Genomic DNA, 15,920 nt, shown 5'->3' with positions numbered 1-15,920 from the left:
CGAAGCCGTTATTCATGTTTTCGGTGATGACGGAAAAGATACGGTCAGGACTGGAATTGAACCAGTGACTCCCGGCTATATATGCCAATGCTCTACCACTGAGCTACATGACCCATGGGTAGATAGAGAGTTATATGTCAACACACCCCCTGAACTCAATATCTAGCCTGTAGTGACTAAGAAGTCCAGACTCCCATAGGGTTTCCGCCCTTGCAAGCCCGGTTAGAGGCAAATGCAAGCCAACAGGTTGCTGCTACCATGTTAGAATCACTCAATCAGGTGATGACGGAAAAGATACGGTCAGGACTGGAATTGAACCAGTGACTCCCGGCTATATATGCCAATGCTCTACCACTGAGCTACATGACCCATGGGTAGATAGAGAGTTATATGTCAACAGTGGCTGGGCAGGTGAGAGAGCATGGTGAGTGGTGTAAGCTCGACTTCGTTGAAACCTTGAGATGAGGATGAAAGCCTTGATGTGAGCGAAAACCAATGGTGGGTGTGACAATCCGGACTGTTTCCCACACTTCCTTTTATCTTATCTATAATTTTCTTTTCTGTGGACTTCACTTTTGCTCCGTCCACCCAGTACACGCAGTCCTTTAGCTCATTTTCTTTATTTTTTATTTCTATTTCTTTATTTTATTCCCCTTAAAACTGACTTGTACAGTTGTACTCCACCTTCATGTATTTACCATTTAACCCTCTTGTATCTCTTTCTTTGTCTACTTCCTTTGAACACCTTATTTTTACAGTATAAATGCAGCTATGTAGTAGCTAGAGAACCGGTGTCGAATACAGAAATACAGAGTAATTTAATTTGCCTATTCGACCTCTAAGCTTCATTTTTGAATATTTTCCGTGTGCCGCTACGGAACCGCTGTTACTTTCGGAGCCACATTTGTCACTAACGTCACAAACCCTTTCTTACAGGCCATAACTAAATAATAGAGGGCAAAAAATAACTCGAAAAGTCGGCTTCGACGCAATTATCTGCCATCCCAATAACTAGTAAAATTTTGCGTCATATTGTGTACTAATGTAATAATTATGTGTGTATCCAAATTACCTACCCATGGCAGGTAATACCTAAAGTATGTAACGGAGTATACTTATTTTGAAAATGGACTCGGTGCAGGGTGTCGGAAGTCACTCAGGCGTAGCGGGATTGTGTGTTGCCTATCGATCACTCGGCATACCTGCCGGACGATGTTTGGTTTGTGTCTGGGCACCTCACTCTTCTGGCTTTCCATAGGGAACTTCCGGAGAACGTGATTTTTTAACTTCGGCTCCGATTGAATTTTCGCATTGTGAACTCGGCATCATTGATCCGCGCCAATTGCAAGGTGCTATTTATAGGTTTCAACTATCGAGCCTCGCCAGTCCACAGAGCATCTCGTTTACGAGATTGCCTTTTCCCGGACAGTCTGGCAGACTGTTCGGCGGACTCTGGGGAGCTCTTGGGTATTTGTGACCATCTGTGACCCGGTCCTTGCTCATCATTCTGGACTTGGAGGGAGTTGTGCCTCCACACCAAGATGATATGAGTGTCTCTATAGAGAAACAGGTGTATGTATTACAAGTTCATTAACTATTAAATTTTGGGCAATGTCAGTATTATTGACAGACAGACAAGATAATATAGAAAGCAATAAGACATAATTTTCTTTTAAGACAGTTATATTCTCTTAATTCAAGCGAGAGTGGCGGTACACAAATCCTTCCTTACAGTCAGGACTTGCAACTGGTATAAGTATGTAGCAAGTGGCTACAATGGTCATTTAGAGCACATGTGTTTGATGTCCTTTCTTGCAAAAACATGATTTTACTTTAAAAAAACAACACAAAGGTTGACTTATAAATCAATTCCACCTCCCACTTGAAGGAGGGCTGATGAGGTGTTGGGAAGGGTCCATGGCTAGCGTGCGCAACAATGAGTAAGTGCTGGCGCTGAGCGCAGCACGGGCACCCAAGTGTCACCTTTTCTGTCACGAACAAGTTCTAAATACCCCCGAGTCTGGCAGACTGTCCGGCAGACTGTCCGCCGGACAGTCCGCGCACTTTTCTCCCAGTAAACGAGATGCCCTCCCAGTCCAAGGCCAGTCGGTAAGTATGGGGCACACCAGTAAGTAAGACCTATGTAACTGCAAATATGTAGGTCATCTATTATATTCCGGAATATAATTTCTGAGGCCCCTTGGGAAAACTACTTTACATCACGGTGATAGGGCCTGAGCAATTCATGGCCGTCAAACGCAATATTTGATTGAGGCTAATTGAGATGAGATGATTTGCTTTATATAACCCAGTAGAAGCGAAGTTGAGAGCCAATAGTTATGAATAAGCTACAAAGCTTGAGCAAGCCCTCTACATGATCACTCCCGACCAACCTAGTATGTTTGCCCACTGCTCTATCTGCAAGTTTTAAATTTCAATTGAAGGCCACTAATGCTGAGGGGCTTTCAGATATTTCGACATTCATAATGCAATTAGTTCATAAAATTAGTTCCTCAAGCAATAATTAATTATAACAGCAAGTGGCGTTCTCCCCTCAGTTGCGTCTACAGCCTGTGAAAATGTGCCTAGGCTGACCTCATTGAGCATTGCGACCTTGTACTACTTTCAATGATTCAGTAGCAGTTTAGAGGTAATGGGACCATCTTGAAGTTACTGTGAGGGATTGATGTTTTACAAATAGTACTGTATGCCCTCCGTCTTCCCAAAGTGGTAGCATGCGCTCACTTGCCTTCTATTTGAATCCCATTTGATTTTCTTCTTCTTATGTTGCACACGTGGACAGCATCTGATTGCCTAGCAAAAATAAACTTGTGCGGATGTGCCCAAGTTTACTGGATTGGAATCCCTTTATATAACACGTTGAGAATGCCAACTGTCTCCTCATTCACTCTCTTGGTTGCACAACCACAGCCATGGTTCAGCTAGCAAAGTTTCTTGCTCTTGTGTCGTCGCTTAATGTTGTTCTTGCTTACACCGTCCCATCGCGCAGGTACAGTTTGATATCACAATTTATCCATGGACAAGTTAGAATGATTATCTAGGGCAACTGTGTGCAATGGACACGCAGAGCTTTGTGATCGTGTCTACTCAAACGTCACCTTCATAGGTGCTCACGATTCTTTTGCATTCAGTACCGATCCCTTGAATTGTAAGTAAGCTTATCTCGCCGGCGCAAGGATAGATATCCTAAATTACTTTGTAGTGTCTCGCGATCAGATGGTTGATGTACCTACACAACTGAGCCTAGGTGTTCGATTGCTTCAAGCCCAATCCCATGTGTAAGCCATCTTCTCCTCGAAATTAGGTGTACCTCACAGGTACTGTGCAGCAACTCGCAAGACGGACAGTTACATTTCTGCCATACTAGTGAGTCCACGTAATGCGAGTTTTATTAAAAACAACCCACTCATGAACTCCTATCAGGTTGTGTAAGTTGATCCCAGATAATTGGTACAATGATTGACCCCGGGGATATTAGGTTCTGTTTGACGGAGGCACTGTTGTCGACTACCTGAAGACTGTCAAAACATTCTTGGACGCGAATCCAAACGAGGTATTGACATTGTTGTTCACCAACCCCGAGGCACAGTCCGTCAGCACAGTCTGGAAGCCTGCATTTGATACCGCCGGTAAGCGCCGGTCAACGACATAGAATGAGGTAAATCTAAAAGCGCTTCATTAGGCATAACTCCGTTGGCGTATGTGCCCCCCTCTGTCCCGGTCAAAAACTCAGATTGGCCCACGCTCGGCCAGCTCATTGACAGTGGGAAGAGAGTCATCGTATTCCTTGATGCAGGCGCAGACACATCTGCTGTTGATTTTATCCTTCCTGAATTTGAAATGGTAGCATCAGTTTACTTGCATTTTTATCTGGATTTTGTGTGCTGAACATGGAAATCCCCACACAGATTTGGGAAACTCCATTTAGCGTCACAGACGCATCTTTCCCCTGTTCTGTCGACAGGATACAAGGCCCACTGGCGACTGCGGACCACTCGTATATGATCAATCACTCCCTCAACAAAAATATTCTTCCAATTGGTAATGGAGTCATTGTGTCTGACCCGATCGACGCGCCCACCACGAACTCGGTGACATCGTGAGTACAAGTATATCTATAAATTAAGGAAGGGTGATTGAGCCAGAATATTCCATAGAATCCTAGCTAATGTTGCCAACTGCGTACCTCTCAGCGGTGCCAACCGAAACCCTCAGTTCCTCCTACTTGACTGGGTAAACGTGGGTCAAGGTCTACAAGCCGCAAATATGTTGAATGGATTGGCGTGAGTATCACCTCTCTCGCAGCTCTTGAAATTTTTAAATGTCAATCCTGGGTGATTGCCATGATACCCTTTTACATGTACTTGCGTCCCATCACGATTAGTAGTACCGTAAACAACACAAATTCCACAATGACAAATGGTACTACGGTCGTAGCGACCCCTTCAAGTGCCCGACCGACGAAAGGCATTCCAAGGCCGACGTTAGCGAGCTCGCTCCTAATCGCCATCGCCAGCCTGCCTATTTTCTGGCATCTCTAATGCCTGGTTAATGATACGAGTAACGAACTTACGAAACCACACGACACGACCACGAGTAACGCTACAGCAGGGTATACTACAAATACTGTTCCAGAAATATAATTTAGGTTCGATTTGGCGATGCGAAGGGGTAAGGCTTCAGCATGATGTTGTCGGCCTCCATGGCCGCCGCGTCCCGTTCAAACATGGGTTGTGATGGGGAAGTCAAATTTGTGGACGATGAAACTCCAAAGGCTTGCTCGAAGTTCAATCTCGCAGGTTGACCGGTGTATGTCGGAACTTGATGCCCACGACCGTGGACTTCACGCTTTCCACGGATGTAATTTAGGAAAAATCGGAACGAGCCAAAGATTTCCATCGCAAAATCGGCTGTGAATTCCAGGAGATAATGTTAGTCAAATCAATAACAGTGAGGGGAAGAATGATGAGACAAACAGAGGTTGATCCTGCGAGGAAACCTTTAGTAAGGACGAACGATAAATAAAAAAGGATCTCTTACGAATCCCAAAGTGGACGCCAGATACTTGTTGCCGGGGTCCCTGCCTTGCGCCTATATTCGTTCACGCTATACGCCCACCACATCAGGATTGCAAAGAATACCATCTGTAAAGCAACATGATATGAAGCGATGAAAGTACCCCGGTACTGTTGATCATACCTCGATGCATATGGCTAGTGCGTTTAAACCATTTGCAATGTTTGTCGTCGTCCAATAAACGGTAGCTATTCGATATCTTAAAAATTAAAAAGCGGTGTATCAAGTGACAGATAGACGCTTACCGTGAATGTGGCCATGAAGCGCTTTGATCTTTTGCAGAGATATATCAAATTATTTTGAGGCATCAGGTATGATGACTCACCACAAAGCTTTGATAGAAAGTAAACATTACAATTAATTTGATGGCCAAGAACTTGGCGAGTGGGCGCTTCCCTTCCAGCTCATCGTGGACCAGACCATAAAACATTAGAAGACCGTACAAGGCCACACTGAGGTATGTGGATGTGACGTGAGTGAAGAGAAGATGAGTCCATCTAAGGAAAACGTATGTACCTGATGCTCACAAAATTGATAGCTTCGATATATACAGCTGCGTAATGGATAGAATATCCGTCTGCCTCGCAAAGTACATCATACTTTTCACAAATAATACCAGCGATCGATGCGGCTATAATTGAAGTGTGGCAAGGTCAAATTCACGGCAAAATGTAAAAACTGACATATTTTTTACCTGGCCGGACAATTACATATTGTAATACAGACCACTGCAACAGAGTTAGCGCCGGTCAACGCGATGCTTGGGTATCAATTTACCTTGACAGTATACATAAAATAAGCCTAAATCAAGGATCAATAAATAAACACATCTGTGATTGAAAATGAAACATTAAGACCTTGGTGGGGCGATATCTCCAACAACAAAACTGTCCAAGCATAATGTCAGGGATCAGATGGAAGATAGGAGAGATGGAAGACAGACGGGCATGGGCAAAGGTTGTTTGTCTTTCCGTTCTAAAGCTCGTTCTGCAGAGTGACCCGTCGCCGTAGACGCCACGTATTCAATGATTAAAAGCCTGTCATTCTATCATTTAGAATCTCCATCATAATGTAGATACTCTGCCACTTACAGAAAAGCACTTAAAGTGACGGCCTGATATCATGTTAGATGTCCTATATCAACGCACACAAAAATCGATCCATACTTCATACGCTATTTCCGAATGTTAGGAACTACATCTAAATTTTGAAAGCTGAACTCACCGATTTGAATGAATGAATAATAGGTATAATCTTGATAAAACCGATAGGAACAGAATGAGATAATGGCGTAGATTACAGGCATATACAAAATTCGCAGGCTGTTGATGAAACGTGTAAGCCTGCAGGTAATGCGGCTCCAATGCGCGCTGACAACACTCACATCTGCCGCTGTTGTGTCGGCTTGGTATAGTTCCTACAATCAATATTTTTTATCATTCATTTCACGTCGATCCTATGTCGTGCATGCCAGTCTCACCTGCAATGTTGGAGGATCGACACAGAGGAGATGATTGTCGTCTAAATAACGATTAATTGTAGTGAGTGAGGGTTTCATGATGGCAGATGTCAATAAACACGCGAACTAGGGATGTATACTCACAAGCGCAGCACAACCACCAGCAATCGTCCACCCTATTCTGTGATAGTTCCAATGTATCCCATTTTCGTCCCAGAACTGAGATTGGTCAATGGCGACCTGTGTATGAGGGGTAGGACAAGGCATGAGGCGCGAGCGAGTCGCCAGAGAACTCTCCTGTTTGAAGGCGGTCAGGAACTGTCGAGTAAAATCATTTCAGCCGCCATTGCCAACCCACGAAGTTCTTGAAGTTCTGACTGGCTGACTGTTGGACAAGATCACAAGAGTTGACAAGAGTTGGAGCGTTGAGCTAAGAGAATTTTCCGAGCCAAGATCTCTTCCGGGCCACCCGTGTGAAAAGGTCCCAGCGGCATTATAAATCTGTCAGGTACTGATAAACGACATCAAAATCATTGAATCGGAGTCTTGAATCTTCAAGTTTGGACTGTTCACCATCAACTAAAAAGTCAGAGCAAGTTACAATAAAAAAGACTAATATTTTTTCGCTTTTTCTTGAAGCTCAAACACGGAAAACCAAGTATGACTTACCCGTTGTATTACCGCTTATGTCTATTAGCAACCGGGTGTAAATCCTCAAGAACACTGCCTTCCGTTGTGGTGAATGTGGAGGTACTAAAGAATAGGGTGGCAAGTACAAGGCCTGAGGTGTAAGAATACCATCCATAGATTTGTTAAATTTGAACTTGAGCACCACTTCATTTCCCAATATTTCTCAGCCTAGATTACATATCTAGTTACTGATACCATTAAAGCACATGCGCCAACGCCGGTGGTCTTTTCTCCGATTGATAGCTGAGCGGGTTCAATGGACGCAGACAATGCATTGCACACTTTTGGGCTTCTTGATGGCTAACATTCACTACATCCATGTGTAACGATGTGATGAGTGTAAGCTGTCCATGACCCCGTGAGTTGCGGAAACGTTCTAAATTCCAAGGATCGGAATTGAAAATTTAGGAATAATCAAGTACGGAACTGCAACGTTTCCAACTTGCATACAAAACTTCTACATATCTATTTTTAGATCATTATCTTTGCCAGTTGTGTGTTATTTTCTTCCTTGAAACATCAAGAATAGATGATTATACGCGTCTCGGATATACTCTTCGGATTCCTTCTGTTGGATAATGTATTGTTTCTGCTCTCTACTCCGCCGATTTTGTTATAAAGATAAATGTTTTCGCCAAATGTGGTTCCGATCTACAAGTCGTTTATGACAAGGCATATTTACATCCGGCGGAAGAAAACCGTTTTAAATAACAATCTCTCGTGTCAACCTTAACACAAATTCTTTTAATTTCCATGCATTCAAGGCGTCTGTTGCAAGATCAATACGTTTATTTTTAATCGGCCTGTCGGTGTCTGTGCGAGTTTGAAAAATGCAGTTTAGATTCTCAGTGTAAATAGGACAAGAAAGCAAGGAAATATACTATTAGCGAGACATGAACTGGAACTATTTTCATAAATCAACGCCTCTAAGCCCTCGATTTTTGATAGACTCTTTCATCACATCTCAATTTGTATGCTGAGTTCTCGGCTCCCTAAAAGAGTCTGGTCTGGCTGCCTCATTTCGTTTTCAGGTGATATCGGTGATAAATATGTCTGAAGCCAGTGCAGTACAACCTTTGTGAAACTAACGGTGATGGCGCACTGACCGTTTTCGGGTTTTACAGTAACCGATTTCGGAATGATTGTCAACAAGACCACACTATGACATGATCGATTAACGTTTAGCACCTTTGCGCTGGCCTTCATGTCCTTCTAACATTACACTTCGGGTAGATGTTACCAGTCACTTGCTGTGCTGTACGCTTGAGACTACTCCACACCTTACCATTCTAATGCTGATATTCTATCTTTCTTCCTCAGTTCTGAGCTCTCTGAAACGCTCCCCCCATGGCTACGGCGATGGCCCGCCGGTTCATGCAGTAGATGCGCCAAGCACTCATTAGTGGAAGTCGCGCGATTGCAGCGGAATGCGCGGCTGCCGACTCTACGTAGGGAAATGTGGATTTTTTACAGGCTGTGGGCGAGCAGGTTGAATAGTTTCAGCTGAGTATCTGCAAAAATTGACCATGCACGAATCAAACCCGTGTCTTTGGTGAGTTCTATTTCGGGGTCATGATTTTTGAATAGTCTTTGACAAGTTACAACGACAGCCGTCTCGGTCCCGCAAAAAAGGCACTGTCCTGAACGTCAGGGATTCCGACGCGACTCGAGTGACGACCAAGATCAGATCCAGGACATTTCCGAGTTGCGTTAATGTGTACCTGGGCGGTAATGGCCAATTCCGATGCGGAATCACTTTTGGTCTAAAATTTCACTCAAATTTGTGCCCATAGTTTTCCTAACTGGTACCGCTACCAACGCATGTTTGAGACCGCCGGAAGAAAGCCAATGGTACCGCCAATCATCAGAAATATTCTCCAGCGCCTCACAGCTATACGACGGTCTGCGGAGGAGTTTTGGCAATTACAGCACTGTGCAATATCGTTGTGAAGCCCGGAGTCGTTGATCCGCCTTTCTGATGCTTATTCCCAAACACATTGATACAACACTCCCAAATTTTTCGTTCGGGTATGCCAAAGTTGACGCGCAAGCTCTCGATATGAATCCCGTCGATCAATAGTGACACATCGGGACAATAACCGCAATTTGCTGGTGCGTAGTTTCTGTATATATATATAAGTAAAACTATACTAAGTGAATCACTACCATTTCGCATCGTTCTTTCTCTCGCATCGTATTCACTACCTTTCTACAGCCTACCTTTAGAACTCTACAATTTCAAAGCAATGGACACTCCAGAAGGCCTTCGTCTGCGTCTGATGACTTTGTTGTCACTGTACGATCTTTTGCCGTACTCCATCTCTAATCCACCCCATGGACGTCCACCATTGTCACTCGAAGAAGCAATCGGGCCTGACGCTGTTCGTCGATGCATGGACGTCATTACCAGACATCACCCAAGCACGATCGCGGCAGAACTGACCAATATTCTCGTGAGTTGATACAGATAAAACACGATCCTCTTCTAACCAAAATTTCATTTGTTTATAGAGAAACAGTAATAATTCTTCTGCGAGCTCCAGGTCGTCTCGCAGTGGCCAGTCACATTCTGAAAATGCGCACTACTATTCCCATTCCACTATCCAGGGTCAGTATCTACGGAATGGGCGTTAAGTCCGGATGCCTTCGGATATCTCTTTCCTAAGTGAGAACTATCTTTTACTAATCTGGTAACCGAAACTGACTTGAAGTTGAAGTCATGAGTCAGTTGTTTCGGACGTTTCCCTTTTGTATACTATGTGGGTTACGCGTTAACTTTCAATTCAAGCGGCTGTTGCTTACTTTGCTTTCCAGAATGACTGTGCAACAGCATCGGCTGTGCAATGATTTCAATCCTGTAACAATATTCTCAAGTGGCGTGGATTCAAGCAAGCCGCTGTGTTCCATCTACGTGTATCTATATTTTGTAACGGGTTTGACGGGTGATGGACTTGTAATGTATTATGAACCGCTGTTATTTTCTATTTATCACTAGAATGCCCTTCATCTCAATGTTTTTCTTTTATAGATAGTATCGTAGCATATTTATCGCCTTTTATAGCTAGTTTGTGGTCTGGCGTAGTAGTAACCTTCTATTCTTAACTTTATCGTTTGTGCTGAGACATGGCGCTGAAGTGACCTCGGTCTTGGCTGAATAGATGATTTTCATCAGCCATGCATATATACGGATAGTTGTATCAAGTCTGAATAATAGCCTTCAAGTCGGTATTCATGAACTGATCATGACTTGATGTCGATGTCTTCAAACCCGCTTCTCACCAATTCCCCAGTTTGAAGATGAAAATCCAACACCATCAAATCCAACTCCGTTCTCATAGCGATGCACATAGCGATGCATAACACATAATTTGATAGTGAGATTGAGGAATTGGAGTAGACTTGCTCAGTATATATCACCATCTTCATGGATGCTCCATAAGTACCATTGACTATTGTAGTCATCATTGATGACCTTGAATCCATTCAAATCGCAGGTCATTCACTGATATATCTACTTAAATTTAGTACCGAGCGTCAATCCTGTTGGTTTCACAAATTTGATCAATCTTGGATTTGAAGGAAATACATCAATAAGCAGATACAGCTTGATCTTTAAAGTAGAAATCCAAGTAACAATTTGTCATACTCTGCCACCAAACAGAGATTCAGGCAAAGTTCAGGCTTAAGGGGTTTTATGAGTGTGCCGGATCTCCCGGGCCGATTAATATTTGCACAGCCACCTACCGCGACCAGAATTCGTGACGCTTCTTTTCCTTTTGGTTGTGACGACGGTTTGACTTTGGGCGCTTTCAGCTCTGACAATACCTTGATACAACCTGACGGGCGTGATTTGACTTATACTCATCCTTATACACGATAAATATTTTGTGAACTGGCCTCTGGGCTATGCCTCGCGTGGAAGCAACGACATCGACCAGACAGGCTGCATCTTTCGATTACTCCGATTCAGAATCGTTTAACCAGGCAAAGCCAGCTTCAAAGCGCCAGAAGATTATCTCCGGTAAGGATCTCTCACAAGGGCGCGGGATTGTCGCGTCATGTACTTATTAGACCCATTCGATCTCGCACAAGACACCGACAAGAAGATGATCGATGAAAGTACCGATGTTGCTGCATCGTCTGCTTATGACCCGTTGAAGAACAAACATCTGAAAGGAAGGAGACGTTTTAATGCAGATCTAGCCGATATAAGCGAGGCATGTAGTGCTGGCCTCGTTCTCAGTGGGCTAAGGGTTAAAAGTCAGTCATCAGAGTTTTTTCAAGCAGTGGCACACTCACAATATCATCAGAGATCGGTCCTGGAGAAGACGATGGATCTTTTGAACTTGACATCGAGACACTCTCATCCGAACATGTGTTGTCGCTCACTCTTTTGGTCAGCGGTACGTCCAGCTGTTTTTTTGGTGACTCTCTGACTCACTTTGGGGAAAATAGACACATCCGAATATCCAGAGCATACACTATACGGCCACACTACCGATCCAGCTGTTCCGCCCAAACTTGCAGAAGTTGTGGAGAATATTGCAGATGAATCAGCAAAGTCTATAGGGGAAGCTGTGGTGGGTGTACTTGCATCGGTTGGGCGAGCCATTGCGGACGAAGATGACGGTGACGACGATGAAGCCCATTCTGGTGACGACTACGACTACGAAGACTACGACGAGATCGGGGCAGCACCTGTCGAATCAGAGTCTGTGATGGCCAAATTACAGGAGTACATTCTTTCCATCTTTCTAGTGCTATACATACTGAAGATTTCATAGAAATTTTATTGATATTGTTGCTACAGGATACAGGCCTGGATTTATTCGTCTAGGCGGAAACGATTTCGTAGTCTCTGTGTCTCTTCCTGTGATCACTTTGGCTGAAGCTATTCCACCCCGGGCTTTGATGGCGTGGGATCGTCGTCTGCTGTCGACGTCTCAACACCTTACTCTCCTGATTTCTGGGTTCCACGGATTGTATCCTGTTCTGGAAAATGATGCAACTTATACAGTACCTGCACAACGTCTCGGAGCCTCTCTGTCATTCAAGGTCGGCTTGAGTGAGAGATACAAACCCGGAACTGCGCAGGCTCAGGAGGTTGTTCGTAAACATGGTTTGATCATTCAGGACGCCGAAGACGAACTTCGTATACAAGCAGAGCTGGCTGCACAAAAAGCTAGAGTATTCGATTTTGATGCTGAATTTGAAGACGATGAACTTATGCAAGAAGTTGTGGAAGAAGAAGAAGAACCTATCGACCCAGGACGTTTCGATAGCTTCAGTTTGAGCAGCTCGCTTGAGTCACTTATGGACCAGTCGTTCCTCAAGCTTATTCAGCTTCGAAGAAATTTCGGACTCGGATGGGCTGGCGCTGAACTACTTATCTCTCTTGTGGAAAAGAGTCAACGCAAGGAAGAAGATGTTTTTGCCATGTACACCAACGTATGTCAGGATCGAAATCTATTTTTAGAACACAAAATCAATGACATTTTTCTTCCAGGAAATTCGTCAAGCTGACCACGAAGAAAGAGGTCTAGCAAGAACTACAAAACTTCCACATGATCCTTTATCTGATCTTAACCCCGATGATCCATTCAACCTTCCATTGACTGCTTTTTGTTACTTGGTTCGACGTCTTTCGGCAAGTTATATATTATCATTCAGGTTCCTTTCTATTTACATATGGTTTATAGCTTTGCCCCAAGTATTGCATTGTCTGTCACAATAAGCTGACTTTTGACTACGAAGCTCTTAAACCGTATGTCTGTGACTCGAAACTGTGTTCTTACCAATACTACTCACTCAACCGGGGACCTTCCCTTGAAGTAAGCTGTCACATCAACTTGATTGCAAGCTCACCATGACTCACAAGAACGTAGTACGAGATCCTACATAACAGCCAGACAGTAGACCTCCTTGTTTCTCTAGCGTATGTTTCCGCCTCTGAAGGTGTCATGGATGAACCTCTTCCTATAGGGCTGGGTCTTCGCGTTCCACTTCCAAGCAGCGCTGGTGCGGTACAAGCACATCCAAATTATGTGGGCTGGAACACTCAACCTGCACCAACAGTAGTCCCAGAGACTCCAAAGACACTAAGTCCTGGACCAGACGGATTGTGCGATTTTGATGATCTTACTCACAGTCAAGTTAGTACCTTGGTTGTTTATCTCAATCACTTTTTACTAAATGCTTACGATGAAGATGAGACTCTGCATTGCAAAGTTAATTAACACCCTACCATCGGTAAACCTTTTTAATGTTCATCCCTCTCATTGAAGGCCCTAACAGAACCGGATGCACGGATAGATTGATGACATGAAAAAGCATTTGGAAAGAAAAGTCAAGGCGGGGAAATCGAAGCCCAAATTGCGAGAAATCGACCCTAATGTGATTCCCGCCGCGTGGTCGATCCTGAGATGGTATTTATTTGCGATTCTACTCTTTAAAATAACGCAGCGTCATTTTCAGCGTTCAGGGTTGTGGCGTCATGTACGGCACATATTGAGCCTATAGAGTCTGGCGAGGAACTGATCAAGAATTTGGGTAAAATTTTGAATGGTTCTTCACCAATTAAATTGTGTATCAATCTGACCAATCTTTGCTCGGTATATCTTATTTTAGATCCAAGTTGGCGGCAATTCAGACTCACCGTAGGAGCACCCGAAGCTGAGGCGAAATTTAAAGAGGCTCTACAGCAGGCAGCCACGGAAGACCCCAATGTCCGCACGTATCCAGTAATATATGTACATGTGATCTCTTTCTTTTCTTTGGAACTTTTCTCTAAAAAATACCGCAAGGCATTCCATGGATCTCCGCTCAAGAATTGGCACTCGGTACAGTCAAAACATTCACATTCTACATTCTAATTATCTTGACGTCGCTCTTCAGATTATCCGACATGGGTTGTGGTACAGGACAGTAGCACACGGACGAGCATATGGGGATGGTGCGATCATACACCACTATTATTATATGTTTGTTGTGGGCTAACCCAAGTTACCGATAATACATAGGGGTTTATCTCGCCAAAGAGGCAAATACCTCCATGAGTTCCTATGCTGTAGCAGCAAGGACGTCATGGCAAAAGAGCATGTCGGGACCAACAAATTGTGTGGCTGTCACTGAAGTGGTGAACCAACCTACGAAGTTTGTCAGCTCAAATCCTCATTATGTTGTCAAGGACACACATTGGATCATGTGGTATGTGTACTCGTTGTCCCACATACAGATGGTTCACTCACATATTGCTCCCCAACTAATTCGATTGCGAAGTCGTTATCTGTTAGTGAGAGGCACCGGCGATTTTGAGGCTCCTAAGGGAAACGACGCCAAAGGAACAAAGACTAGCCAAGTCGTCCCTTTCGTAAGGCACGATCCGGCTCACAGAACCACCGTCAGTGGGAAAGTGATTGAGATTCCGGATCCATCATACAAGGTCATAAGTCTTCTCGAAGCTCGCAAGACAGATTATATGCATGAGGACCCTGATGCAGAGGATATGGCAATATTCGAACTCGATCCCAATAAGCCAAAGAAATCTTCCGAGCACAATCATTATGATTTTGACGACGACGACGATTATACCGTGCCCGTTGCTTCGTCTTCTAAATCCAAAGTTCCCCAACAACGTCAAGTAGACGACTGGAAACATGACGCCGAGTATGTGACCTCTACCTTGGAAAATCTGTTGCTTCCTCCGTTCGAATCGTCCCCTTCGGCAAGTATGGCTATCCAAAGGGAACTCAAGTCTATGCTAAAGGAGCAGGAAACTGCCCCGAGCCTCAAGGACTTGGGCTGGTATATGCCTCCAGAACTCATCGGTGATAATCTGTATCAATGGATTGTCGAAATGCACTCCCTAGACCCAACACTCCCCATCGCCAAAGACATGAAACAAAAGTTCGTGCACTCTTCCCTTTAGCTTGCAAGAATGAAAATACTGATTAGGCTTATCAATTTATACACACACAGTAACATCAATTCAATCATTTTCGAAATACGTTTTCCACCCACATTCCCTAACTCACCTCCTTTCTTTAGAATCATCACTCCTCGATTCTTACCTTTCATTCAAGGTGGTGGTGGACACGTAACTGGAGGTAGGGTGTCGCAGCATTTGATTTGAAATGATTCACTCATGTCCTCGTTAAGGGGGCTCTATATGTATGGATCTTTTGACAAGCGATGGTGAGGCCTTTTTAAATGCATCTTGTATCTATTGAATACTTACTACGATGATGGTGTCCGTATAGGATGGCTTCCCAGTTATAGGTGACGGTTTTCTGTCTTTATTTGGATTAAAAAGATTCGGCTGACTCGGTGTATATACTAGTATATCCGCCGTTTTGATGCAAATTCGGCTTGCGCTTTCTAATCTCGAACCGAGACCAGCACGATTGGCAAGCGACTGGAAAAGGTATAATCTTTATTGCTTGTTCGTTAATTGAAGGCCAATATACTATAATTCAGACCATACGGCATACAAGAGTCCCTTGTTGGATACAAGAGGGCGGCGGCAACTCATAACTGGACTGTCTGTTTGACTTTTTTGTGTTCATACGCTGATAAACTGATAACCCTTTCCCTTAGCTTCCTCCTGGCCTTGATCGCCTCGTTCGCTGATTTCCTTGAAACTGCTATTAATTGCAGTATTGTAAGATCATCTTTT

General features: G+C 43.9%; 4 protein-coding genes and 2 non-coding genes across 6 annotated transcripts; 3 read left to right on the top strand and 3 right to left on the bottom strand.

The window, feature by feature from the left end:
- Positions 1–41: 41 nt before the first annotated feature.
- On the bottom strand, positions 42–113 carry JR316_0012205. The gene has a single exon. It is a non-coding gene; the product is annotated as a tRNA-Tyr (tRNA).
- Positions 114–297: 184 nt separating this feature from the next.
- On the bottom strand, positions 298–369 carry JR316_0012204. The gene has a single exon. It is a non-coding gene; the product is annotated as a tRNA-Tyr (tRNA).
- A 2,564-nt stretch (positions 370–2,933) lies between these two features.
- On the top strand, positions 2,934–4,308 carry JR316_0012203 (PI-PLC X domain-containing protein 1; the record flags this gene model as incomplete). The annotated part of the gene is made up of 8 exons (XM_047897831.1): positions 2,934–3,010; positions 3,063–3,169; positions 3,224–3,299; positions 3,350–3,387; positions 3,516–3,650; positions 3,704–3,864; positions 3,930–4,120; positions 4,179–4,308. The coding sequence occupies 8 exons, from the start codon at positions 2,934–2,936 to the stop codon at positions 4,306–4,308; spliced, it is 915 nt and encodes a 304-aa protein (XP_047742720.1).
- A 357-nt stretch (positions 4,309–4,665) lies between these two features.
- Positions 4,666–6,823, bottom strand: JR316_0012202 (Transmembrane protein 184-like protein; the record flags this gene model as incomplete). Its single annotated transcript, XM_047897830.1, has 16 exons — positions 4,666–4,931; positions 5,087–5,165; positions 5,221–5,285; positions 5,343–5,370; positions 5,423–5,549; positions 5,614–5,728; positions 5,792–5,825; positions 5,875–5,898; positions 5,955–5,984; positions 6,041–6,134; positions 6,189–6,211; positions 6,264–6,271; positions 6,322–6,419; positions 6,482–6,514; positions 6,578–6,618; positions 6,701–6,823. The coding sequence occupies 16 exons, from the start codon at positions 6,821–6,823 to the stop codon at positions 4,666–4,668; spliced, it is 1,188 nt and encodes a 395-aa protein (XP_047742719.1).
- Positions 6,824–9,492: 2,669 nt separating this feature from the next.
- JR316_0012201 (uncharacterized protein) lies at positions 9,493–9,880 on the top strand (the record flags this gene model as incomplete). The annotated part of the gene is made up of 2 exons (XM_047897829.1): positions 9,493–9,699; positions 9,758–9,880. The coding sequence occupies 2 exons, from the start codon at positions 9,493–9,495 to the stop codon at positions 9,878–9,880; spliced, it is 330 nt and encodes a 109-aa protein (XP_047742718.1).
- A 1,272-nt stretch (positions 9,881–11,152) lies between these two features.
- Positions 11,153–15,874, top strand: JR316_0012200 (Ubiquitin-conjugating enzyme E2Q-like protein 1; the record flags this gene model as incomplete). The annotated part of the gene is made up of 21 exons (XM_047897828.1): positions 11,153–11,267; positions 11,318–11,506; positions 11,557–11,649; positions 11,702–11,957; positions 12,031–12,694; positions 12,753–12,893; positions 12,946–13,077; positions 13,132–13,398; positions 13,454–13,495; positions 13,559–13,671; positions 13,728–13,795; positions 13,874–13,995; positions 14,141–14,198; positions 14,266–14,452; positions 14,525–15,151; positions 15,224–15,351; positions 15,404–15,439; positions 15,505–15,523; positions 15,585–15,668; positions 15,722–15,785; positions 15,842–15,874. 21 exons carry the CDS (start codon positions 11,153–11,155, stop codon positions 15,872–15,874), a joined length of 3,438 nt encoding a protein of 1,145 aa, XP_047742717.1.
- Between the last annotated feature and the right edge of the window lie 46 nt (positions 15,875–15,920).

Source organism: Psilocybe cubensis, chromosome 12 (assembly GCF_017499595.1).
Source record: "Psilocybe cubensis strain MGC-MH-2018 chromosome 12, whole genome shotgun sequence".
In the NCBI taxonomy this organism is placed as follows: domain Eukaryota; kingdom Fungi; phylum Basidiomycota; class Agaricomycetes; order Agaricales; family Agrocybaceae; genus Psilocybe; species Psilocybe cubensis.
This window is presented reverse-complemented; position numbering and strand designations above follow the sequence as displayed.